This window comes from Dreissena polymorpha, chromosome 5 (assembly GCF_020536995.1).
Source record: "Dreissena polymorpha isolate Duluth1 chromosome 5, UMN_Dpol_1.0, whole genome shotgun sequence".
NCBI lineage: Eukaryota > Metazoa > Mollusca > Bivalvia > Myida > Dreissenidae > Dreissena > Dreissena polymorpha.
Genome location: NC_068359.1, coordinates 26,965,199 through 26,992,335, shown reverse-complemented (window position 1 = coordinate 26,992,335; position 27,137 = coordinate 26,965,199). Strand labels below are relative to the sequence as shown.

The 27,137-nt window shown below is 34.0% G+C and overlaps 2 protein-coding genes across 3 annotated transcripts in view; both read left to right on the top strand.

Moving 5' to 3' along the window:
• LOC127880594 (uncharacterized) lies at positions 1-26,205 on the top strand. 2 transcript variants are annotated; one of them, XM_052427915.1, is made up of 4 exons: positions 1-418; positions 1,843-2,861; positions 3,573-3,904; positions 25,689-26,205. In XM_052427915.1, the coding sequence occupies exons 1-4, from the start codon at positions 177-179 to the stop codon at positions 25,704-25,706; spliced, it is 1,611 nt and encodes a 536-aa protein (XP_052283875.1). In that variant the 5' UTR covers positions 1-176; the 3' UTR covers positions 25,707-26,205. The 2 variants fall into 2 exon arrangements, with proteins under 2 accessions (XP_052283875.1, XP_052283874.1); XM_052427914.1 differs by lacking the exon at positions 25,689-26,205 and having other exon boundaries at positions 3,573-7,083.
• Positions 1-27,137, top strand: part of LOC127880588 (uncharacterized) — a 49,081-nt gene that overhangs the window by 189 nt on the left and 21,755 nt on the right. The gene's annotated exons all lie outside the window — the stretch shown is intronic.

Sequence of the window (27,137 nt, the reverse complement as noted above, 5' to 3'; positions counted from 1 at the left end):
ATCCTTAGCTGCCGTGTTTGTGAAAATTAATTCAGTAAAATGGCAACCTTTTCACAATCCTCCATAGACAAGGGATCTGACATTACAAAAAGCTTTTCACAATCCACCATTGATAAGGGATCTGACATGATCCAAGACTTCTTGTGCTCGACCTGCGAAGAAAAAAACAGGATAAAATGGCTGATTTCTACTGTGAATCTTGTGTGAAGTTTTACTGTGGAGAATGTGTTAACATGCACAACAAGTTGTTTACAAAACATACCCCTTATGGAAGAGGAGCTATGAAGAAATGGCCAGTGGCCAAGAAGGTTGAAGATTTTCTTCTTAAATGTGATATTCATAAAGAAGAAAGCCTGAAAATGTATTGTGATGATCACAGTGAGCTGTGCTGCACAAATTGTGCATTCCTTAATCACAGGTATATTAATATATTGTTTCTTAATTTTAATTTTAGAAAAAACACTACCATTACACAAATGCAGGGTTTTTAATCTTTGTTGCAAGAAGGTAACATTATAAGCAAAATCAATTTATGCCCCCGAAGGAGGGCATATAGTGATCGGACTGTCCGTCTGTCCGTCTTTCCGTCACACTTTGCGTTTAGGTTTCGACAAATGCTCATAACTTCTATGTCACTTGAGATATAACCTTCATATTTGGTGTGCATGTGTTTATGGACAAGGCCTTTCCATAGGCACAAAAAAAATTACCCCTGTGACCTTGATCTTGAACTTAGGGTCCGGGTTTAAGTTTCGAAATCTGCGTAAAAAATTTACATCTGTGACCTTGATCTTGAACTTTGTGTCCGCATTTAGGTTTCAAAATATTCGTTAAGTTTTTGAAAATTGCTCATAACTTCTATGTACCTTGAGATGTAACCTTCATATTTTGTATGCATGTGTATATGGACAAGGCCTTTCTAAACGCATACACATTTTTACCCCTGTGACCTTGAGCTTAGGATCCGCGTTTAGGTTTCGAAATCTGCGTTTAGGTTTCGAAAAATAAGCATTACTTCTATCAAAGCGTTTATAGGGGGCATATGTCATCCTATGGTGACAGCTCTTGTTTATAATATCAATGAAATATTTTTTTATTTATTTCAAGAAACTATTAATTTTGGCATGTACAGTAATTATAAATAGAAGACTGCAGTTTAAAGCCATCTTAGTAAATCGCTAAATGGGGCTTTGAATACCTCCAGTAATATAACTGATGAAATAAATACTTAGGTTTTAGATTTCAATATATAAATGTTTGTATATATATATATAATTATAGTATATATATATATACTATTATATAGTGCCAGTTACGTGGTCTCGGTAGTTTTTAGACTATACTTACGAGGTCAGTATTACAAATGGGTTCAGTATACAACCCCGCGTTCTAGGCACCTTTAATTATTATGAGGGGGTGTAGGGGAGGTAATTCAATCAAATGTCACATTAAGGTCTTAAATCAAAAACCACAATCACGTCTGAAATTGAAATTTTATATGCCTCGCAATTAATGTCACTATATATTTTCTTGTATAAGACGTTAAATAAATGATGTATTTATATATAATAATATATTAGGTACCCATATATATCTTAATTTGTGTTAATATATCGGATAAAAAAGGGGTATGGAGATACAACCCCATGACCTATTTCTAAATCAAAGACCCTGTAACTGGCCATATGTGTGAATATATTGCTGGACCCTTAATGCTGGACTTTATAATCAATCTCATTCTGATGTTGCCAAAGTACTTAAAGATTCCCATGCCAAAGCTTTAAAGAAAATATTTTAGTATTTAATATAGTTTACAGTGTTTTTAATTCTCTTTTCTTTCAGACTCTGCCAAAAGGTAAGTCTTATATCCGACAAAGTGAAAGGTCAGTCCACAGACCTTCAAAAACTGTCAGTTTCTATCAAAACTATTCTGGAAGAAATAAAAAAACTTCAAGAAAACCAAGAAGCTAGCATTCAATATGTTCAAAGTTCATATGATGAGCAGTTATACACAATACAGAAAACTCGCCAAAATATAAATACAGCCTTAGACACAATCGAACAGAAGACACTGAAGGAAATGAAAGATACTCTCACCAAACTTCATGCCTCTTCCAAAAGTGATGTTGACAAATGCATCAGGCTTAGGGATGAATTGAAACAACTTCGTGACGCCATACAGGATATCAGTGATAAAAGCAAACTGGAACTATCCTTTATAGCCACCAGGAAATGCAAGGATAAAATACAGCAGTCTGAAACCTATCTGAAGGAAAATTCTCTTCTGGCTAAAGTTTCAATAACATTTCTGCCTAACCGTGAAATTATACAGTACTTGTCTAAACTGTCTGGTCTTGGACAGATTGAACACAGTACCCAGACATTGATGGGGCAAGATAATCCAAATAAGGTAATCACTGTGCAGGGGAAGTCTGAACATAATGTAAGAATATCAAGTGATTCAACGGAATGCATTATCACAGCCATCTGTATACTACCAGACAGAAAGGTCCTGGTTGTAGACAACGATAATGCGAATGTCAAGCTTCTTGACCAGCAGTACCAGGTGGTGAGTCACTGGAGTGCTACTGGCAGGCCAGTGGGTATGTGTGAGATCACACCCAGTGAGGTGGCTGTGACTCTTAATGGTCCAGATACAAACACACATGAGGTCCAGTTCATCACAGTAAACAACAGGAAGCTGGTGATGGGAAAAAAGCTTCAGTTACAACACATATGTGGAAGTATTGCCTTCCAACAAGGAGACCTGTATATTACTTCTAGAACTGCCCTGTACATGTACACACTCAGTGGGAAATTTGTCAGCAAGATGTATGAGGATACATCAGGTGATATGACAGGTAAGAATAGCAAAATTATGAAATTTATATTTTAGGTTGAATACATAGATATAGATTGTAGCATCATTGCGTTATTCCAGCCACAGTTAAGAATGCAATGTCACGTTTAGTTCATTCAGTGTATGACATGTCTATAAAATTAATGAACTTTAATGTGTTTTTAAATTACTGTTACCTTGAGTCAATAGTTTTTGGTGTATTTGAAATATTAAACAATGGAGTATGGACTTGTAAAGAAAACAACTGTCTTTTATAATTAATCAAGAATCTATATATAATATTTCAATTTCAGAAACAAAAATACTTTAAAGTTACTTATATGTATGATTGTCATGTAAAATATCTCAATATATGTTTCAATAACATTGTAATCCTGTGTATATGTATGGATAATCTATAATTACTGCATGTAGTTAAATCACCTGAAACATTTTTCAGTGTAAGTATTTCCTTCTGTGTTGTTGTTGTAGACATCAATTCTTGAAGCACAAGTCACATGCAAACATCCCAAACATTGAGCGAAAACAAAACACTGGAACAAAACTTCCTGCCAAACCTAGCTAATGATTATTAAGGGTTTTAATGCAGACCTTAATGATTTGTTGCATAATTTATTGTATTTATCAATATACAATTAATACAGTTTTAACGAGATTTGTTATCAATTGCTATACATATTATTTAATTGCTTGATGCTACTCTGTATTGCAGTAGGCAGTTGTGCTGTGAGTCCCACAGGGGACAAGTTGTACATCAATAACTGCTCTAAGCACAAGATTCTTACCCTTGCCAGGGATGGTTCAGTCCTGGCCAACTTCACTGACCCTGCACTACGTGGTGTACACGTGACACCTGCAGGCCAGGTGCTGGTATGTGGAGGCCAATACCCCAACGTCTATATCATACAGTTGGACAGTGAGGGAAAAAGGAAGCTGGCCACTCTTGCTACGGAGAAGGATGGAATGGGTTACCCATGGTCAATCTGCTACAACAGACACACCGCCTGCATAATTGTCGGACTTTTTGAAAACAACAGTATCCTGGTGTTCAAAGTACAATAGTGTTTTTTAACAAGCATCTTGTTTAATTATTCAGATTATTCAAATTGGCCATGAGAATATGCTGTTCTACAGTTAGAGCATTGTGATATGATACCATAACAATGATAGTATTAATAAAGAGTATATGTGAACATTATAAGTGCTATGCATATATTAAGTTGTTAAATCTATGAAAATTCTTTGTGTATTTCTATTTCACTTAACACGTTAAAATGATTTTAGTTCAGAAAATAATGTGTTATTTACCTGACATCAAAATCGCACTCGATTTATGTTTTTAACATACATTACAACCGTATAGAAGATAACTTGAAATTTGTTTAATCCTTGGTTTTGAAAAATGATGAAAATTGTTGTTTCCTGCTTTGAAAACACCTTTCTTTATTAATTGTAATGACCTTAACTCAGGTTTGAATCAAAATTAATACCCAATGAAATGTTCAAATATTCTCTTCCAGTTCAATTAAATGAATAAATGTTAATTCAGCATCGGTTAATATGAAAATTATAGCGAAACAGCATTTTGCCATTTTGTTAACCCGAGTTTACAGTGCGAAGCTGTTCGAACAAAATTTTACACTATCAAAATCAAGACATTTTGTGTGTGCCCCTGTATATTTTCCAGAGCGTTTATTTTTGCAAATGGTCTTCTTATATAAAACAATTAGAATTTTAGCATATACTATACCCTGTTTCCTATTTAATACAACCATAAACTATAATTTAAATTACACATGTGTAAGACAACACTTTTAAACGTTTTCATTGGCTTAGTTTTCGTTTATTGACCAATCGCATTTTTTTATTTTGCTGAAATGACGTTGCAACGTCAAATGACGTCACGAAATGTAATCAACATTCGGGATTTATCATTATGTTTGCGTAAATATGTATTTAATTTGATCATTTAAAAGCATGTGATAAAAAAGATCCGACACTCATTGTCATATTATACCATATTTTATTAAACTCGTCCAGGAAATTTGCCAAAGGCTCGCTAACTAACAAAATTCATGAACTCGTTTAATAAAATATGGTATAACATGACAACTCGTGCAAGATCATATATATATTGCATTCTGTGAAATAGTATATATTATAGCATATAGTTCTTCCTCACTCTTCCCTACCCTGATATACATGCACATACATTATACAAATTCATATAATTGTTTTTCATAATTGATATTCAAACATTTTAAAGTAATGAGTTTCACATAAGCCAAAATTACAACAGTGCATTCATGTAAAATTAATTATCTGCAAGACATTTAAGAAAAACCAATAGTAAGAACCAGTTTAATTGATCTTATTAAAAATAATATGCAATACACATAAATTGATTACTATTAGTCTTTTGGAATGAATTCTCCGGTTTTAAATAGTAATGAAATACAATGCAATCAATTTTATTAAGTTGGATATATTCCAAGATAACAATTACATGCATGTATAGGTAAATTAAAGATTGGCTCCCTAACAAGTCTAAAACACTGTTCCAGTAAACATCAAGAATAAAATTAAAAAATAGAAAACAATTAGGTTTCAACAGGACTCGAACCACTGACCCCTGGAGGCTCCGCCTCTCGTGTGATACGTCATCACACAAGCAACTCGAGTGATACAAACTCTTGGAACAATTGACTAGCGTAATATTCCGTATTTATTTAAACTTCATTTTGGGAAAACAGGGCTTAATGCATATTCATTAATTGTCATCCCTGTACCAGAAACTCTCTTTAAACGAAAAACGCCATAAAATCTGAAAGTATCGCCCTTGATTAACTTGTGCACATTGCACAGGCTAATCAGTGTGCACAGGCTAATCTGGGACAGAAAATCAATATTTCAATGGCTTTAGCCACTACCCTGGTACTTACATCTGTGCACCAACAGCGTCTTGTGCCGCGGTCCCCCAATGTTTTGCAGGCATTTGTGGAAACGTCCTGCTATGTGCAAATAATGAAACAGTGAATATACAATTTTTACATAGACCAATGACCGTGTGGCTCAACATCAATATACATTTTACATGATTTCAATTATCTGAGGATTGTAAAATATACATGATTGAAAAAGCAGATAAAGACATAATGATGTATATATAATAATAGTCACAACAATTTGCTCTGTGTCTGTATGTGTCTTATATTTGATATATAAATAATAAATACTCTTCAGTATAATGGTTCGATTTGCTCTGTATCTTTATGTGTCTTATATTTGAGATATAACACACTAGAAGCACGTAGGAAAAACGTAGTATAACTAATAAGAAATGCCAACGCCCGAAAGCTTGCAGTACTGGTATGATCATCCCATTTACTTTAATTGAAGGGTTATATTGACTATAGCACTACGATAGGTGCAAATATAAAGTTCAGTTACAGATAAAAACTATTGTTGCACTCTAAAAGCCCGTTGATATAGTAGTGTTTCATTAACGACCACTAATGTGTTGCACTATGTAAGTGTTCGTAGTCCGGGCGCACAAATGTATATCATTGGTACACTTGAAAAAATCTTCATGAAACACATCGTTAATCCATTCAAGCAATTGTTAGATTTTTTAAAGCTGAATTAAGTAGTTGTTTTTATAATCTGACAGTGTACATGAATGTCAAGAGCAGAAAGTTTTTATTTAAGTTGGCGACCAAACAATGTAACTAAATTCATATCTTTTTACAAATGTCGATTACGTATATGTTGACCTAGTGGGAATGTTTTATCAGGAAAGTTTTCAACAAGACACATTCTTTGAGCTTATGAGTACAACGTGTATATCAATTTAATACCAATATCGGTTAAATGACACTCAATATAAAATTTCGGTAATCCTCTTCTCAATGACCCCCCCCCCCCCCGCACACGATGCTATTTTATAGATAAAAGCTGGCAATTAATCGGACATGGACGTCATTTTAATGCTGTGAGATCTGTGTTAAGCTGTGATTGGGCACGTACGCCTACATGATACTACAGGACATGGTTCTTAGTGGTTAAACTTGTTTCCCCTGTCTCATTTATTTAGTAACAGGACCAGGACCATTCATAGTATTATGCCTGCACAGTATACCTAAGCATTTGAAAGATTTGTGTGATAGTTTGTATTAGTTTACTTTTTGCATACTTCAATTTTAAAATAAAATTCATGAAAATAATGCCTTCATGTTTAAATATATTATACTAGGATACACAGGCTTACAATAGGTATATCAATATTATATCTGTATAGTATTATGGAAATTAATGAATAAGTAATTACTTTTTAATAAGTAGATAAAAAGTCCCGCACTATACATCAATGAGCGTATATTGACAGGAGTTGAATCGAGTATGTGACACCTACTGTAGTAAATTCAATTTTATGCAAAAACTAATCATCCGATTGTATTGGTTTATCCGTTATCGTGTTGCTTATTAATTCCTCTTTCAAAAACAATATAATCTTTAGTATATTTCCGTTGTTATTAATGGATTTATTGCGCGTTCAACTCACAAAATAAACATTTTATGTTTTACCCCCGCGCGTTTAGCCCTTTCGTTACTTAGTCACGTGACCTGTAGCTATCGATTAGCGTATATCGAAGCGCCGAGGTAATACATTTTGATGTTACCACTTACGTCATATTTTTAAATTATACTTTCATTTCTCGGTAGATTTTGACAAATTTTATATCATTAGAAAGCCTACGTTTCGAAGTTTTCAGATATATAAATATAAATGAAGTTTTTCTACTGATTTGGGCAGCGCTGCGAGTTATAACTTTAACTTTTGCAAATATGATACCGTTTTATAATCTAGATTTACGTTTAACATGTTCGTACTTTATACCGAATTGTAGCGTTTATATGTGGAGTTCAGTTTTTAAAACTTCATCTTGCTTAGGAGAATAGACTTCGATAAAAAAGAGATTTAAATATGCAAGTAAATAAGGAAAAAAGCGTACGAACGTTTGGAGTTTTAGAATCTAGGTTGACATGTTCGTACTTTGTACCGATTAGTAGCGTTTATATGTGGAGTTCAGTTTGAAAAATTACATCTTGCTTAGGAAAATATAATTCTTTATACGATAGAAAATGTTTAAAAATGAAAGTAAGTAAGGAATGAAGACGGAAGAAAGTAGTGCGCGGTCTTAACGCACCAAACTGATGCTACTGTATTGAAGCTTATGTTTTTGTTTAGATACCGGTCATTTAATTTCCTTTGATATAATTATTATATTTTTTATGGAATAAATTGAAATATTTTGTTCTAGAAAAATATCAATTAAGCAAATTATTATTGAAGCTTAAAAATTAAGGATTACAGCTCTTGTTAATTTTATGACGAGACAGCGTATATAGCGGACCCTCTTACTATTTTTCGGCTTTGCATACTTAAAACCAAATGAGTGTCAAAAATTCATCGCTTGTTGTTTATTTTCAAATAGATTATTATGTAATATTATATGAAAGGTTATTTACCTTAAATTATCAATTAATTAAAATTATTTAAAGATTCTTCAAAATGCCGGCCGAAAAACATCAATAGGGTCCGCTATATCCGCTGTCTCGTAATAAAATTAACACCCTTTCTGTGTTATAAACAAGATCTGAAATCGTAAATTTATATTTATTAAGCTTCATTAATAATTAGCTTTATTGATATGTTTCGTGAACAAAATATTTAAATATATTCCATAAAACAAATATAATAATCATGACAAAGGAAATTAACGGTTCATCGTAATGTCAAAAATTGGCGAGAACTTATTTTGTTTATAGGAACTTTGCTCTAGGAAAATGGGGGTTATTCCATGTGTGTAAATTGTCATTCCAGATTAGCATGTGCATAGGCTAATCAGGGACGACCCTTTCCGACTAAACTAGGTTTTCGCTTAGGAGGTTCTTCCTTTAAACAAAGAACACCATAAAAGCGTAAAGTGTCCCCCTGTTCAGCTTGATTTTGCAGACCGCACAGGCTTATCAGGGACTACATTTTACGCAAATGCAGTAAGTCCAGTTTTCACAGAGGTTCAATTTATCTACAACTTATTCATTGTTTGGCGATTAAATTTCCCATGAAAGATTGCATGGTATACTGGTTTTTAACCCATCATAAGACGTGCATTGTCGAAATAAACCACTGTGGAATAAATTTTCCTCTATTTCAGCAGTGCTGTAATATAGCTGTCACGCGCGACAAAGAATGGTCATATTACTCGGAATCAACTATAAAGTAATCATTTTGAGTAAAATCGAATCAGATTTAACAAAACAAACACTTTGATACCAAAATCTAATATATTTTTATCACATAATGCAACTCAAAAAGCAAATAAACATTATTTACAAATATTAAGTGCGCGTACTCGTGACATCATTATTAACACGTCATACGACACAATGCATGTTGTTTCACGCTAAAGATGCAGTTGTTTAGTGTGTTTTTTTATTTCTTAAAAATTGGTGACGTAGATACAACAGAAAAACAGGTTAGTTGCAGATCTTTTTGTAATGTATTAGATTCGACACGACTAATATAATGAAACAATGTTTGCTTAAAATAACTTTGGGATTTTCCGTCTAGTTCGATTTTCCTCTTATATTTTTAAAGAAATAATTAACGACTAAGAGAATTGATGGGATAAATCGAATACTAGGTCGGGGCAGAATAAAGCAAAGTTTATCTTGCATGGCTAATGCTCGTGGTTCAGATTTTCTAAGCATCGCAAAATAAACTTTGCTTTATTGGGCACCGACCTAGTGTTCTTTATATAACGTTGGTCTGTTAGAAGACCACTTGTGTGTCTGCTCTCTGATTAAGTCCAACCTCACGGGGCTAAATGCATGTGCGTAAAGTGTCGTCCCAGATTAGCCTTTTAAGTCCACACATGCTAATCATGGTGGAAAGTGCTACCCATATAATCCGTTGCAGACTGCTCAGGCTAATCTGGGATGCCACTTTACGCACATGTATTAAGCCATGTTTTTCTAGATCACAGCTTTTGTGTGTGTTATTACAAGACGGTAGTGAGCTTGCACAGGCCATCAAAAGGGAGACGTTCCTTAAACACAAAAGAATCATTATTAACGCGCATAAACGGACTATAAAAAATATCGTGTTTGTAATTAGCAGTCTAGCAGATGTAGGGACCAAACTGTGAGCTCGGAAAATCACTGATTTTATTAAGGCCAACACAAAATCCTGAAGCATGTTATTTAAAGAATGTATGTATACATTTCATGATGATGACTTTTAAAAAAATCATGTTCATAACTTATTTCTATTCACATATCAGCTGGAAAATATAACATTGTATATATTGTTGATTTTATTTAAAATGACATTTGGAAGAACGATTGCCCTTGTTGCAAACATATGAGCTTGGCTCTGGGAAATCAGTGTTTAATATATGTGCGTAATGTGTCACCCCAGATAAGCATGTGCAGTCTGCACAGGCTTATCAGGGAAGACACTTTCCACTTTAAGTATTTTTTGTTTGGAAAGAATTCTCTTCTTAGCGAAAAAAAAAGTGTTGTTCATAATTAGCCAGTACGCCCTGCACATTAAGCCCAGTTTTTCCAGAAGCTCATATAGGGGCATCCCTGTAAGTGACATCTTTAGTTTAATTCAGTAGATTAATGTCCAATCTTATTTGTTTCATTTTATTCGTGTAATGTCCAACATTGCTTATCTTGTTGATATTTTTACCTCAATGTAACCCTTTACCACTTAGACACGTATTTTCACGCATTTGTAGTCCCTTAGAAAGTTATATTTAATTGAAGAACTTTCTTACTAAATTCAAGTTTTAATTGCTTCATTTCAAACCCTTCTATACTGATGAGCAGCAAACAGCATAGGACCTTAACAGAGTTACTTGCAGGCTGTTCTGGTGTTATGCTGTTTGCAGTGGAAAGTGCTGCCCATATAAGCCTTAGCCATTAAAGTGGAAAGTGCTGCCCATATAAGCCTTAGCCATTTAAGTGGAAAGTGCTGCCCATATTAGCCTTAGCCATTTAAGTGGAAAGTGCTGCCCATATTAGCCTTAGCCATTTGAGTGGAAAGTGCTGCCCATATAAGCCTTAGCCATTTAAGTGGAAAGTGCTGCCCATATAAGCCTTAGCCATTTAAGTGGAAAGTGCTGCCCATATTAGCCTTAGCCATTTAAGTGGAAAGTGCTGCCCATATAAGCCTTAGCCATTTAAGTGGAAAGTGCTGCCCATATTAGCCTTAGCCATTTAAGTGGAAAGTGCTGCCCATATAAGCCTTAGCCATTTAAGTGGAAAGTGCTGCCCATATTAGCCTTAGCCATTTAAGTGGTAAGTGCTGCCCATATTAGCCATAGCCATTTAAGTTTAAAGTGCTGCCCATATAAGCCTTTGCAGACTGCTCAGGCTAATCTGGGATGCCACTTTACGCACATGTATTAAGCCATGTTTTTCTAGATCACAGCTCATGTGTGTGTTATTACAAGACGGCAGTGAGCTTGCCCAGGCCATCAAGAGGGAGACGTTCCATGAACACAAAAGACTCATTAGCAACGCGCATACACGGACTATTAGAAACTTCGTGTTTGTAATTTGCAATCTAGCAGATGTATGAACCAAACTGTGAGATCGGGAAATCACTGTAACAGATTTTGTTAAGACCAACACAAAATCATGAAGCATGTTAATTAAAGGATTATGTATACATTTCATGATGATGACTATTTAAAAATCATGTTCATAACTTATTTCTATTCACATATCAGCTGGAAAATATAACATTGTATATATTGTTGATTTTATTTAAAATGACATTTTTGAAGGATGGCCCTTGTTGCAAACATACGAGCTTGACTTTGGGAAATCAGTGTTTAATATATGTACGTAATGTGTCACTCCATATAAGCATGTGCAGTCTGCACAGGCTTATCAGGGAAGACACTTTCCACTTAAAGTATTTTTTGTTTGGAATGAATTCTCTTCTTAGCGAAAAAAAAGTGTTGTTCATAATTAGCCAGTACGCCCTGCACATTAAGCCCAGTTTTTCCAGGAGCTCATAAAGGGGCATCCCTGTGACATCTTTAGTTTAATTCATTAGATTACTGTCCACTCTTATTTGTTTCATTTTATTCGTTTAATGTACAATATTGCTTATCTTGTTGATATTTTTACCTCAATTTAACCCTTTACCACTTAGACACGTATTTTCACGCATTTGTAGTCCATTAGACAGTTATATTTAATTGAAGAACTTTCTTACTAAATTCAAGTTTTTCAAATCCTTCTATACTGATGAGCAGCAAACAGCATAGGACCTTAACAGACTGAGTAACTCGCAGGCTGTTCTGGTGTTATGCTGTTTGCATATAGCATTTTTCACTTTGCTCCTGAGTGGAAAAGGGTTTAAAGTGTAAATACATTTAACTGTTTATACTTAAAAAAAAATATCTATTAAAATATATTTCATTTAATATTTGCATAATGGTGTTTTATTTTTTTATAGATTGATGGAAATAAATATATTGTAAATAAATTTTGAGCATTCTTTATTAATGTCCAAAATATTAAGTAAATATAAAATATGTAAAAATGTTAATACAATCTAGGAAATATCAGTATATAGAATTCTTTTAAATGTCTTTTTCTTTTGCAATACAATTAAATCACCTTCATGTCACAATTACTTCCTAGCCTGTAGTAGAATCAGATCCGTAAAAATCATACAAGATTTAATTCACAGCGAAGGTTTACACAGTCTCTTTAAACATCTTGCTCATAACGTATTCTACAGGCCAGAAGAAATAGTACATCTCTTCAACAAAGTTCTTAGCAAATCTTCGAAAACATATTTGATGTAAATGATATCAGCCCATATAATGACATAGGGTTCGGGAAAAGTGTTGAGGTTCCCCGTCCAATGCAAGACACGAATCTTTGTTATGCCTTTTGAGTCTTCAAGCAAGTTTAGAGAGACTGTTTCTTTCAGAAAGACTAAAACTTCTTCCCTGTCTGTTATCGCCACATAGCTGCATGAAAACGCAAAGCATGCTCAACTGTATTTTGAATTTTGAAAATATTGTTATAACTTTAGTTACTGTATTATACAAATTCTTTGTATGGACTTAATATTGTCAATAACTTAAATAATCTCTGACACTGAAAGGTTCATGGTTTCAAGATATGGTCTGTATGGTTTTCACTGCTAAGTTTTTCAAATTATGTTCCAGGGGTCAAAACTAATCAGGCTCTAGGGGTCACATGATTTATATAGACTTATATAGTAAACGACTTAAAAATCGTATGATCTGTGATCGCCTTTTGTCCTTCGTGCGTCGTCCCTTGTGCGGAGTCACCATTTGCTTTGTTAACTCTCTAGAGGCCATATCTAGTGTCCAATCTTCATACAATTTGGTCAAACGATTGGTCTCAATGATATCTAGGATGAGTTCGAAAATGGTTATGTTTGCTTGAAAAACATGGCTGCCAAGGGGCGGGGCATTTTTCCTTATATGGCTATATATGGTTATAGTAAAATATTGTTAACACATTTATTGTCTGATATTCATGAAACTTGCTCAGAAGATTTATCCTAATAATATCTTGGACGAGTTTGAAAATGATGCCGGTTGGTTGAAAAACATGGCCGCCAGGGGCCGGGCCATTTTTCCAAATATGGCTATAGTAAAACCGTGTTAACACTCTAGAGGCCACATTTATTTTCCGATCTTCATGAAACTTGATCAGAAGATTTGTCCGAATAATATCTTGGAAAAGTTCGAAAATGGTAACCTTTGCTTGAAAAACATGGCTGCCAAGGGGCGGGGCATTTTTCCTTATATGGCTATAGTAAAATCTTGTTAACACTCTTGAGGCCACATTTATAGTCGGATCGTCATGAAACCTGGTCAGAAGATTTGTCCCATTATATCACGGATGAGTTCGAAAATGGTTTTGGTTGCTTTAAAAACATGGCCACCAGAGGCGCGCCATTTTGCCTTATATGGCTATATATGACTATAGTAAAACCTCTTTAACACATTAGAGACCACATTTATTGTCCAATCTTCATTTAATTTGTTCAGAAGGTTGGTCTCAATGATATCTTGGATGATTTCGAAAATAATTATGCTTGCTTGAAAAACATGGCTTCCATGGGGCTGGGCATTTTTCTTTACTGTACATGACTTAAAGATGAAGGGTGACTTTAATTCCAGTTAATTGATTTTTGGCAAAACGCTTTCAGATATTAAGCTGATTTTGATATATGAGTCTACCTACATGACTTACAGATGAAGTGTGAGTTGCTTTCTGTCCCATTGAGTTGTGATAAAGTTATGGGCCTTGGACTTATAATTGTTAACCATAATACTTGTTTTTTTTCAGATCTTTACATGACTTTCAAGCGTGTGCGTTAACCCAAATGACTTTCATATCAAGTGAGAGTTTCCTTCAGGTCCATTGATATTTGGCACTATTACAGGCCATCTACTTTTCTCTTGAATAACAATTGTCCAGACGTTTTCCTAAACGCTTTAAGAAATTTACCTGATTTTGGAGTGTGAGTCTACCTACATGACTTAAAGATCAAGTGTGACTTTTATTCTAGTCCATTGATTTTGGATGAATTTACGAGCTTTAGTCTAATACATTTTCATAACAATAACACTTCCGTTTTTTCCAAAACTTTTAGATTCTGTCTAAGGCCCATAACTTTGTCAAATATCAATGAAACGTAACTTTATCATGATGTTTTCAATTAAGATATCGCTGCTGTGTTGCTTTAAAATGGCGTAGGTGGCATTGTGTTTCACAAACGCAGCTCTTGTTATAAACTATGTATTTTTGCTCAATATATGTTAGCATTAGTTACAAATAATTGCATTAATGTTTTATTGAAAAAGTAGAATATAGTCATTCTTAAAAAAGCATTATCCTTTCTTCCTAACATTCCACATCTGAAGGGCTCCGCTACCTTCCCATAAAAAGGAAACACAATGGAATCAAAAACAGGTGATCACATTTTTATTGTCATATGCCCCTGTATGGTGAATGTACATTTTATTGCAAAGTAGAATGGAAACATGTTATCGTTTTAAACCTAACAAAATATTATTCCCCTTCATTCTTCATAAAATTTCCCATCGAAAGGGACTTGCCACCTCCCCACAAAGTGGAAAATACGCTGCCTTAAATACAAACATTACCATCCATATAAAGCTGATTTTAAAACAGTGTATAGATTGTAAAACAAGCCGTTGGCATGAGTGAAACAATGATGTCAATGAAATAATTTAAGAATATTTAAGAGAAATATACAGGTTATAAAAGATATACATTTGATACAAGCAAAACATTGCCAAGTACGGTTTTTTCCAAGGGCCTGAAGTGAGTCGTACTTCTTGTGACAGTTGTTTCCCTTGCCAAAGACTCTACTAAGTGGTAAACAAGACTGTGGAACTTTGTGAAAAGGTTCACGAATGAATAATCACTGTTGATATTTTGAATGCATGGGCAATTATTTGAGAAATTAAAAAAGAAAACTAATAGACATTACTAAAATAAGGTCTTTAATGCAATACGGAAGTGTTTTTTTTTTTCCCATGAAACACATAATGGTTGAGATAAAGCAAGAAGAAGTTGTTCAAATATTCTCAAGTGTACCATGCTCTTTAAATGCACACTGCTCTACAATCATTGTGTACGCTGAATGCCTGATACGCAATGCAGCTGTATTCATATTGTAATATCAGTTGTTGTTTTTTCAGTAGTTCAGGAATGGGGCCAGCATTTGATAAACTAAATGTTAAAAATTTTCATGTTTTTTTTATTACTATAAAAGAAAATGATTTTTTAATCAGTCATACTATCCGTCAACTTGTCTGTTCTTCCATCTGTCTGTTCTTCCATATCGGGATTTATAATTAGAAAAAAGAAAATATTTGAGGATTGAGTTTTGTATATTCCGTCATTAAATTATTTTGCATGAAATCAATTCAAAGGGTACACAAGAGATATAAGCATTTATTTCAACAAGATGAAATGTTGAGTGACCTTTTCTTATTACACTCTACACGAAATGGTAAATGTTTGAATGCAAATATCACAAGGGAATTAATCCAAGGCAAACACACGTTTTAACAATATAGCTTGAACTAACTGAAGAATATTTAATGAAGAAATACAAATTCAAAGTCATCGTAATTTATAATGATGTAAAAGCAAACATAGGCGAGAACATGTTCCTGTTTTCAAAATGAAAATAGATTAAACAAGTAAAAACCACCCAAGATTGATGAACCAATACCTATATATATAAAAAGGTGGACGTGCCGAATCGCAGCGTTCCCAATGATTACACAGCATTGACATGAAGTATCTATCGGATTAATTTTCCAATTTTTATCGATCAAACAGTGTGTGTGGTTGTTTTTATGACAAGCAGTTTACATTGCTTTCATATTGAGTGTAATTTTTTCTAATAGTATATTCTTGTCATAAATATTTTGTTTACCAATGCTCAAATTGTTTCAACATTATCTGATAAACTGCTGTGAGTTAATCGGTAAAAAAACCCAGCTATTAGGCTAAACAAAGTGTTAAGTTTTCAGGTCCCAAGTCATGCATTTTAAAATTTCCGCTTTGATAAATGTCAAACAATTATTGTATGAAATATAGTTTTTAGATTTAGGTTTTAATTATTTTGTAATTACTAAACATGTGTTTGGGGTCACTATTAATCATATCAATTACTAGTTCTATAACTCTGATCACAATTTGAAACTTCACGCATGTCTTTTGTGTTATCATTTGTGGTCTCTGACAAAGGCTAATAACTCTGGCCCGTAATTTAGCAGATTTATTCCCCTTCCTTCTTACACAAGTCCGGAATGTGCGTGCAACATCATTTCTGTATGTGTACTACATATATTAAAATAAAACTACACATTGGTTCAGTTGTTTTGTAAGCAATCACTTACTTAGACCCATAACTTTGACGAGCCTTTATTGATTATGCCCGTGTGTTATTTAGAGAAAAGTCAGTAAAGTAAGACGCAAGTTGAAATTCATTTGAGGTCACCAAACAAGGTCCATACATATGTTTGCGCGCAACAACTCTTTTTATAAGGTTTTCTTTTGGGCCCCTTTGGTCAAGGTCAGTGTTGCACTCAGTTACTTTAGATAGGAATAAAATAGTGTGCTTAATTTTTGTGTTAAGGTAAGTCACATACTGGTATAGTGAAGGATTGCGTTCGGGGACATAGGGGTGAAGTTCACCAATACTAAAAATGAAAAAGGCTTTGCACTGGACAACTTTAGTTTGGATGGAATTATTGTGCCCTAATTCTGTTTTAAAGTAGCTTACATGAAGACCTAAGGTGGGATTGCATTATGGACCATTACGGAAAAGGTAATGGTTTCAGCTCAATAGCCTGAGTTATGATGGAAGACATGCTTCAAACTTTATTAACTTAATTAATTGTTAAACAGTTAAAAATCCAGTTTTTTGGCATGGACACTTTTCATATCATTTTTCTGGGTCTCGTTGTTACTTTATAATTAAGGGGGTGTCATTTAACTACTGATTTTGCTACTGTTAGTGCTGATCCTATGGCAAAGCCATAACTTTGTTGCTGCTAACTGCTGTTGCTGATGATTATAAATGCTGCTGTCAATAATGATGGCTTCATTTATACAATCACTTTTCACTGTTGCTTCTTCTGTTGCTGCTGATAATAGCAGTGGTCCTGACACTGCTACTGTTTTTAATGATATTGTTTCCTTGTTGTCGTGTTTAGTTGTTTGCCTGCGGACAACTAATGTTAGTACCACGCGTTGAAAGTCGGTCTGCTCTTGAGAACGCTAGGAACGATAACCGCCGCTTTGCTCATGTTCATTCATAATCTGAGGCTATAAACAGATGGTGATAAACAAATATAGTGGGATGTTGTGTAACCTCGTTCAAAGTGCATGCTGCTACAGCGAGATTAAATTTGATATGCCTGGGAAACATTCGTACGTTTTTAACAGATAGCGGCGATCTTTCATATTCATGGGTGCTAACAATGCAATAGTAGAATGTTAAGTTTGTGTTCATTCACAGTTCTCAATTAATAAAACGTTGAACATGAGTTCACCAATTACTACAGGTATACTATAGACAACAACAAAAATGCTATTTAATCGCTGAACTTTAAAATAAGGTTTGCAATTTACGTTTTTAAATAATTAAATTGAAAGCAAAAGTTAAACTTTTGTGTTTATTGACTTGTTAGTCGCATATTTACCGGATGAAATGTGTGTTATCATTGTCAAACCACACATAAGTGTAAGTAGATAAAAATTATACTACGGCAGTACCACACATTAGTGTAAGAAGAAAAAAATTACTACGGCAGTTCACGTCATTATGTGCCCTCACATGCCTTATGATGAGTGTATTTTTTTACCATCGAAATATATCGCGCTTTAATATTTGATTCACGCGCAGTTTTCTTTCAACACATTTAAAGCACACTTTCACAACCGCGTCATGCGAAAATGGGTATTAAGCCTTTTGACCAGCGTATCTTAAACCCAACCAGTGCATTTGGTGTTAAGGAACGATATCCAGATGTGCTGACCGAGTGCGGCAAACATTTGTGGTTGGATAATAAAACGATTTTCCCTTTTTTTGACACTATACAATTTGTTTGTTGTTTTCTTCTTGAAAGCAAAACTGTGTTTATCGATAGTTAATTATATATTCCCCGGACGATTTAGTGAGCGAGTACTGACCCTGAAGTTCTGCGAGATGGATTTTAACGCGTAATTGTAACTGGGCCACAATTTGTGTCGTTTGAACATACAGAGAGTAGTCCGGAATTCCTTACACTGACTAGTGATTATCCTTTGCGCTCAGCACAGACACAGTGCTGTGGCCAAAGTTCAGAGATTTATCTCGAATCAGCCTATGAAATATTCGGATATATTCATGCATGTTTTCCGGCGTTATGTAAAAGTCATTTAAGTTGAAAAGCTGGGCAAAACAGCTATGACGAAAAAGCGCATTAGTGCTCTTTACCCATGTTTAGGTCAGACTTGTTGATACCGTGTGAACTGATAGGGTAACACATAATGCATAAACAACAAAGTACGGGTTAACAGGGCTGTCTTTACGACTACCTAATTCGAGAATAAATGTGTGGCTCGCATATTTATTTTTTATTTATTTTCATCAATAATTTTTTTGTATATTTAGATTTGCATATGGTGTCAAAAATCAAAAGCTATGTACAGGGAATTTCCATAATGCAATTATATTCTTAATAAGATAGGTATTCGATATTCCAACAATATTCATTTACTATAATGGTGATTGCAAATTGTCTTTATATTCAGTTCTCATTACCATTTACATCATACTGTCTATGCCTTCTGAACGTCAAAAAAGGGCCATGTTGTTATTTTGTCTAAGTTATCTCTATAAAAAAATAGGGTGATGAAAAGTGCACACACAACTCGAGTTTTCGACCCGTGCGTTAAGACACACTCTGTATATATTTGAATGGCTTGTGTTTTAATTCAAAACTTGCGACTAATTTATAAAAATGAGTTGCGTCTTAAATTATTCAATAGCGAACAACTCCAGTGCGTTCAGCGCTTTGATTAGGTTTTTTAATCATCACGCATATGATTGATATTTTAGAACATGTTACAAACTAAGCAAATCTGAAACAATTTTATTTTGTCAATTTACCAAAACGTGAAAAGATCCCTTTGAATTCAATCAGTTGCATGAGATATTGGCCGTTGTTTAAATATGATTTGTAACAGTATAATCACAGAGTCATGACTATCTTGTTTAATACCACCTTATATCTAGCCTTTGTGGCTTTAAAAAAGTGGATTTTGAAGATTCTACTTCAGGCTAGTGTTTAAAACATAAACATGTTCAGGTTTTAAAGGGCCCTTTTCACAGATGTTTGCATGTATTGATGTTTGTCATTAAATGCTTTACATTGATAAATTTAAACATTGGATCCAAAAAGATGTAGTAAAAAATCAAAAATAAAATTCAAAAATAAATAAAGGAAGTTTCAACAGGACTCGAACCACTGACCCCTGGAGTCCTGGAGTAAAAGTCTACCACTGAGACCACTCGGTCATCCGTGCTCATACAATGAAGGATGTGTTTTATACTTTATTTAAGCAATCATCGTTGTTTCACAAAATATAACGACAGCAACAAAACTCTCAAAATTATTTAATCGTTTCGCGTTGCAACGCTTTATAATCTTCAGGTTTTTAATTCGTCAAAAGATGTATATAACGACTATTTCAGAGCATGGTAAACATTCAATATTACTGTTTCCTCACAAATATCATAACTAAAACGAAAATTTGCGAATCTGAAACAACGTCTTTTAATTTTGTCAATTTACCAAAACGTGAAAAGGCCCTTTTAAACCTAAACATGTTATTTACCTGACATCAAAATCACACTCAATTTATGAATATTGGCTGTCATTTCTTTAAACCTGAACATGAAGTGCTGAAGGTGATAAATCTTAATCATCTAGTCAATATCTAGGCCTAGTTTGAATCTGGGTCACATGCCTCAAAATACTCGATCACTAGGTTTATTCATAAAATAGAATTGAAGCTACCTTCGCTTTAAATATTGCAATAGCACACGTGTACAATGGTGTTGTTGCATTTGTATATGAGCCTTTCTCTGGGAAAATGGGGCTTAATGCAGGTGTAAAAAGTGTCTACCTGAAAATATTGCAATAACACACGTGTACAATGGTGTTGTTGCATTTGTATATGAGCCTTGCTCTGGGAAAATGGGTCTTAATGCATGTGCGTATTTTCGGGGCTAAATGGATGTGTGCACAGTGTCTTTCCAGATTAGCCTGTCCGGTCCACACTGGTCAATTATGGACGACACTTTCGGCCTTAATTAGATTTTTGCCTGTGTAGATTGCCTGTTTTTCCAGAACAGTGCTCAGGTGTTTATGACATATAATTCATATATCCATAGTAATTGCAAATGGCAGAAAATAGTCCATTAGACAAATATGTACATACATTTTTCATATATTTTCTTTTCACATGTTTATTGTTGAATTTGGCTTTGTTATGTGACTACTCATTATTCATATCACAAATAGTATGCATTATACAAATTTATACCAAGTAAGTGTGATCAGGTGTTGGCCTTTATACACAGTGGATGTGATCAAGTGTTGGGCCTCATACACAGTAAGTGTGATCGAGTGTAAAAACTTTATACACAGTAGGTGTGATCAAGTGCGGGGCCTGATATAAAGAAAACGTGATCAAGTGGGAACCTTATACAAATTAAGTGTGATAAAGTGTAGGGCCTTATAAAAAGTAAGTGTAATCAAGTGGGAGGCCTTATACAAAGTGCCATCAAGTGTAGGGCCGTATACAAAGTGAGCATGATTAAATGTGTGGCCTAATAAAAAATGCAAAGAGTGGGGCATTAAACAAAGTAAGTGGGATTAAGTGTGGGGCCTTATACAAAGTAAGTGTGATTAAAAGTGGGGTCTTATAAGAACTAAGTGAGGATCATTATACGAAGTAAGTGTGATTAAGAGTGGACTTGTACAAAGTGAGTATGATTAAAAATGATACCTTTGACTGCACGTAATATGAAAATCTGAAACAAACTCAATTTACTATATTAAGAACAACAGTGTATACATTCTTCTCTTAAAACTTTCACAGACGTAAATTCTGAAAATACAAAAAAATACTGAAACCAAAACAAAATATGCACATATATCATACATATCATTAAGCAATTTTAACCAAGTAAGGGGGGCGGGTAAACGACCTTTGTTTGCTGCCAATAAAACCTCAAGCGACAAAGACAACCTCTATACACCTTTATAACGCCACGAAACCTTGCAATTCACGAGCTAATTTTCCGCTTTATCAAATTGTAAAACGAAGAAATACGACCAATAATGAATAAATCATAAAAAGAATCAATTTAGAAACGTGAGTAATTTCATATATCTGTTCAACGAAGTTCTTAGCAAATCTTCGAAAACTTCTTTGATATTAATGCTAGCAGCCGCCAATATAAGGACATCAAAGGGGTCGGGAAAGTTGTCGAGGTCCTTCGTACAATGCAAGGCACGAACCTTTATTCTTCTTGTTTTGGGAAACTGTTCCTTTCATATAGTCTAAAACTTCTTCACGGCCTGTTATCGTCACGTGGCTGACTGAAAACGCAAAGCATGCTAAACAGTATTTTGAAAATACTGTTATCACTTAAGTTACTGTATTACATAAATTATTTATATCGACTTATATTGTCAATAATGTTAATCTCTTTCACTTCAAGGGTCAGAGTTGTAATATATGGCGTGTATGGTTTTCCACAACTAAGTTGTTAAAATCATGTTCCCCGGCACAAAACTAACTACACTCCAGGGTCACATGATGTATATAAACTTATATAAGAAACAACTTAACAATCTTATGCTTTGAAACCCCAAGGGAAAGGCGTTTACTATTTGGTGTGTGACATCATACTGTGTTTCTCTACTAAGTTTGTTCAAAGTATGTCCCTGGGAATAAATTGATCCACCCTAGGGTTTACTTGTTTTTTATATGTATACTTAGATAAAATACCTAGGTATTACACAGACATCACAAAGTCTTCATACTACAGTTGTTCATCTGCATGTTCCAGGTGAGCGGCACTCTTGTTCTATTTACATGCTGTCGCATGTGTATCCGTAGTATCAGCCCTCTTAATGATAACATCTAAATATTTTAAGTCGAAAAACGTACATTTTAAATATGTAAATCTATAGTTTAATGTGTCTTTTTGGACATAACAATAAAAACTGCATTAAAATCGGTAATATTTTGCCAAAATACTCATGATAGATTTTAATGTTATCCTGGGACAATCTTGAAAACTGTGGTATAAAACCAAATGTTCACTTCCATCTTTAGGCTCTTACAAAGATAAAAACTAGAATGTAGTCCTAACTTGTCATTTAAGTGGTCTTGAGTTAAAAATACTTCCAGTGTATAACCATGTTATCAGATTCACTTAAAGCAATAACTCTCGTAGCTTTATTGATTCAATACAGCCAAATTAACAAACCAATAACTCAGGTGTATTCATATCTTTACATTTTATCTTACCCAGATCACGTGACGGATTACATAGTTACTGTGTTTACTGAAGTTTTAAAATTCAAACAATATATTGTTAGGCGTTACTTGTTAATTGACTATGGATAATAGATTAATTGTTGTGATATGTTCAGCTGTTTAATCTATCATCATTTAATGATACCAAAATATTCAAGTTAAATTAGAGCTAAAGAGATCTAAAGCTACAGTGTTTGTAAATATATCTCAGTAAAATGGCAATTTTTTCACAATCCACTTTTGACAAAGGATCAGACATGGTCCTAGACTTCTTGTGCTCGACCTGTGAAGATAAGAAACTGGAAATCATGGCTGATTTCTACTGTGAATCTTGTTGGCAGTTTTACTGCGGAAAATGTATAAACATGCACCGCAAGTTGTTTACAAAACATGCCCCCTTTGAAAGGGGGGATATGAAGAACTGGCCAGTCGCTCAGAAAGTGGAAGATTTTCTTCTGAAATGCGATGTCCATAAAGAAGAAAGACTGAAAATGTATTGTGAGGAACACAGTGAGCTATGCTGTACAAAGTGTGCATTCCTTAATCACAAGTATATTGTTTCTTTATTTTTATTATAAAAATACAATAACATAAATAAAAAAATATAGGGTTTTCAAACTTCTTTTCAAGAAGGTCACATTATTAGCGAAATAAATGTGTATGATATCAATGAAATGATTTTTGTTTATTTTTGAGAAATCACAATTTTTTGCATGTACAGTAATTATGAATATAAGACTGCAGTTTTAAGCTTCCTTAGTAAATCACTAAATGGGGCTTAAATTTTAAATCTAGTAAATAACTGCTGAAATGAATACTTAGGTTTTATATTTCAATAAATGAATGATTGTATATATATATATATATATATATATATATTTATATACTAGTATACCAAATATTGCTGGACTCTAATTTATAATCTATCTCATTCTGATGTTACCAAAGTACTTAAAGATTCCCATGCCAAAAGCTTAAAAGAAAGTATTTAAGTATTTAATATAGTTTACAGTGTTTTTAATTCTTTTTTTCAGACTCTGCCAAAAGGTTACTCTTATATCCGACAAAGTGAAAGGTCAGTCCACAGACCTTCAAAAACTGTCAGTTTCTATCAAAGCTATTCTGAGAGAAATAAAAAAACTTCAAGACAACCAAGAGGCTTGCATTCAATATGTTCAAAGTTCATTTGACAAGCAGTTATACACGATACAGGAAACTCGCCAAATTATAAATTCAGCCTTAGACACAATCGAACAGAAGACACTGAAGGAAATGAAAGATACTCTCACCAAACTTCAAGCCTCTTGCAAAAGTGATGTTGACAAATGCATCAGGCTTAGGGATGAATTAAACAACTTCGTGACGCCATACAGGATATCAGTGATAAAAGCAAACTGGAACTATCCTTTATAGCCATCAGGAAATGCAAGGATAAAATACAGCAGTCTGAAAATTTTCTGAAGGAGAATTCTCTTCAGGCTAAAGTTTCAATAACATTCCAGCCTAACCATGAAATTATACAGTACATGTCTAAACTGTCTGGTCTTGGACAGATTGAATACAGTACTCAGACATTGATGGGACAAGGGAATCCAAACAAGGTTATCACTTTGCAGGGGAAGTCTGAACACAATGTGAACATATCAAGTGATTCACAAAAATGCAGTATCACAGCCATCTGTGTTCTACCAGACAGAAAGGTCCTGGTTGTAGACAAAGATAATGCGAATGTCAAGCTTCTCGACCAGCAGTACCAGGTGGTGAGTCACTGGAGTGCTACTGGCTGGCCAGCGGGTATGTGTGCGATCACACCCAGTGAGGTGGCTGTGACTCTTAATGGTCCAGATACATACACACATGAGGTCCAGTTCATCACAGTAAACAACAGGCAGCTGGTCATGGGAAAAAAGCTTCATTTACAACATGTATGTAGGAGTATTGCCTTCCACCAAGGAGACCTGTATATTACTTCTAATACTGCCCTGTACATGTACACACTCCTTTTCCTTCTGTGTTGTTGTTGTAGACATCAATTCTTGAAGCACCAGTCACATGCAAACATCACAATCATTGAGCGAAAAAAAGCACTGGAACAAAACTTCCTGCCAAACCTAGTTAATGATTATTATTGGATTTTAATGCAGACCTTTATCATTTGTTGCATAATTTATTGTATTTAACAATATACAACTAATACAGTTTTAACGAGATTTGTTATCAATTGCTATACATATTATTTAAATGCTTGATGCTACTCTGTATTGCAGTAGACAGTTGTGCTGTGAGTCCCACAGGGGACAAGTTGTACATCACTAACTACTTCCAGCACAAGATTCTTACCCTGGCCAGGAATGGGTCAGTCCTGGTCACCTTTACTGATCCAGCACTGGCCAGGCCAACTGGTGTTAATGTGACACCTTCCGGGCAAGTGCTGGTATGTGCAGGCGTATACCCCAACAGCTATATCATACAGTTGGACAGTGAGGGAAAAAGGAAGCTGGCCACTCTTGCTACGGAGAAGGATGGAATGGGTGACCCATGGTCAGTCTGCTACAACAGACACACCGTCTGCATAATTGTCGGACTTATGAACAACAATAGTATCCAGGTGTTCAAAGCACAATAGTGTTTTTAACAAGCATCTTGTTTTATTATTCAGATTATTTAAATTGGCCATGAGAATATGCTGTTCTACAATTAGAGCATTGTGATATGATACCATAACAATGATAGTATTAATAAAGAGTACATGTGAACATTATAAGAGCTATGAATGTATTAAGTTGTTAAATCTATGAAAATTATTTGTGTATTTCTATTTCACTTATCACGTTAAAATGATTTTAGTTCAGAGAATAATTTATTTTATTTACCTTACATCAAAATCGCACGTGATTTATGTATATTGACTTTCATGTTTTTAACATACATTACAAACGTAGAGAAGATTACTTGAAATTTATTTAATCCTTGGTTTTTAAATATGATGAACATTGTTGTTTCCTGCTTTGAAAACACCTTTCTTTATAAATTGTAATGTCCTTAACTCAGGTTTGGATCAAAATTAATACCCGATGAAATGTTCAAATATTCTCTTCCAGTTCCATTAAACGAATAAATGTTAATTCAGCATCGGTTCATATGAAAATTATAGCGATGCAGCATTTTGCTATTTTGTTAACCCGAGTTTACAATGCGAAGCTGTTCGAACAAGATTTTTTACAATCAAAATCAAGACATTTTGTGTTTGCCCCTTTATATTTTCCAGAGTGTTTATTTTTGCAAATGGTTTTCTTATATAAAACAATTAGAATTTTATCATATGCTATACCCTGTTTCCTGTTTATTTTCTTTCGTTTATTGACCAATCGCATTTTGTTATTTTGCTGAAATGACGTTGCAACGTCAAATGACGTAACGAAATGTAATCAACATTCGGGATTATCATTATGTTTGCGTAAATATTTATTTAATTTGATCATTTAAAAGCATGTGATTCAAAAGATCCGACACTCGTAGTCATATTTTACCATTTTTTATTAAACTCGTCCAGAAAATTTGCCAAAGGCTCGCTTACTAACAAAATTCCTGAACTCGTTTAATAAAATATGGTATAATATGACAACTCGTGCAAGATCATATATATATTGCATTCTGTGAAATAGTATATATTATAGCATATAGTTTTTCCTCACTCTTCCCTACCCTGATATACATGCACTTACATTATAAAAATTCATATAATTTTTTTTTATAATTGATATTCAAACATTTTAAAGTAATGAGTTTCACACAAGCCAAAATTACAAAAGTGCATTCATGTAAAATTAAGTAGCTGCAAGATATTTAAGAAATACCAATAGTAAGAACCAGTTTAATTGATTTTATTAAAAATAATATGCAATAAACATAAATTGATTACCATTAGTCTTTTGGCATGAATTCTCCGGTTTTAAATAGTAATGAAATGCAATGTTATCAATTTTAATTAAGTTGGATATATTCAAAGATAACAATTACATGCATGAACAGGTAAATTAAATATTGGCTCCCTAAC

What these genes read in the sequence shown, in the direction of transcription:
- LOC127880594 (XM_052427915.1), top strand. Translation starts at nt 177, where the DNA reads ATGGCTGATTTCTACTGTGAATCTTGTGTGAAGTTTTACTGTGGAGAA. An exon ending in TGTGCATTCCTTAATCACAG is followed by an intron (nt 419 to 1,842) that starts GTATATTAATAT and finishes CTTTTCTTTCAG; the next exon opens with ACTCTGCCAAAAGGTAAGTC. An exon ending in TACATCAGGTGATATGACAG is followed by an intron (nt 2,862 to 3,572) that starts GTAAGAATAGCA and finishes TCTGTATTGCAG; the next exon opens with TAGGCAGTTGTGCTGTGAGT.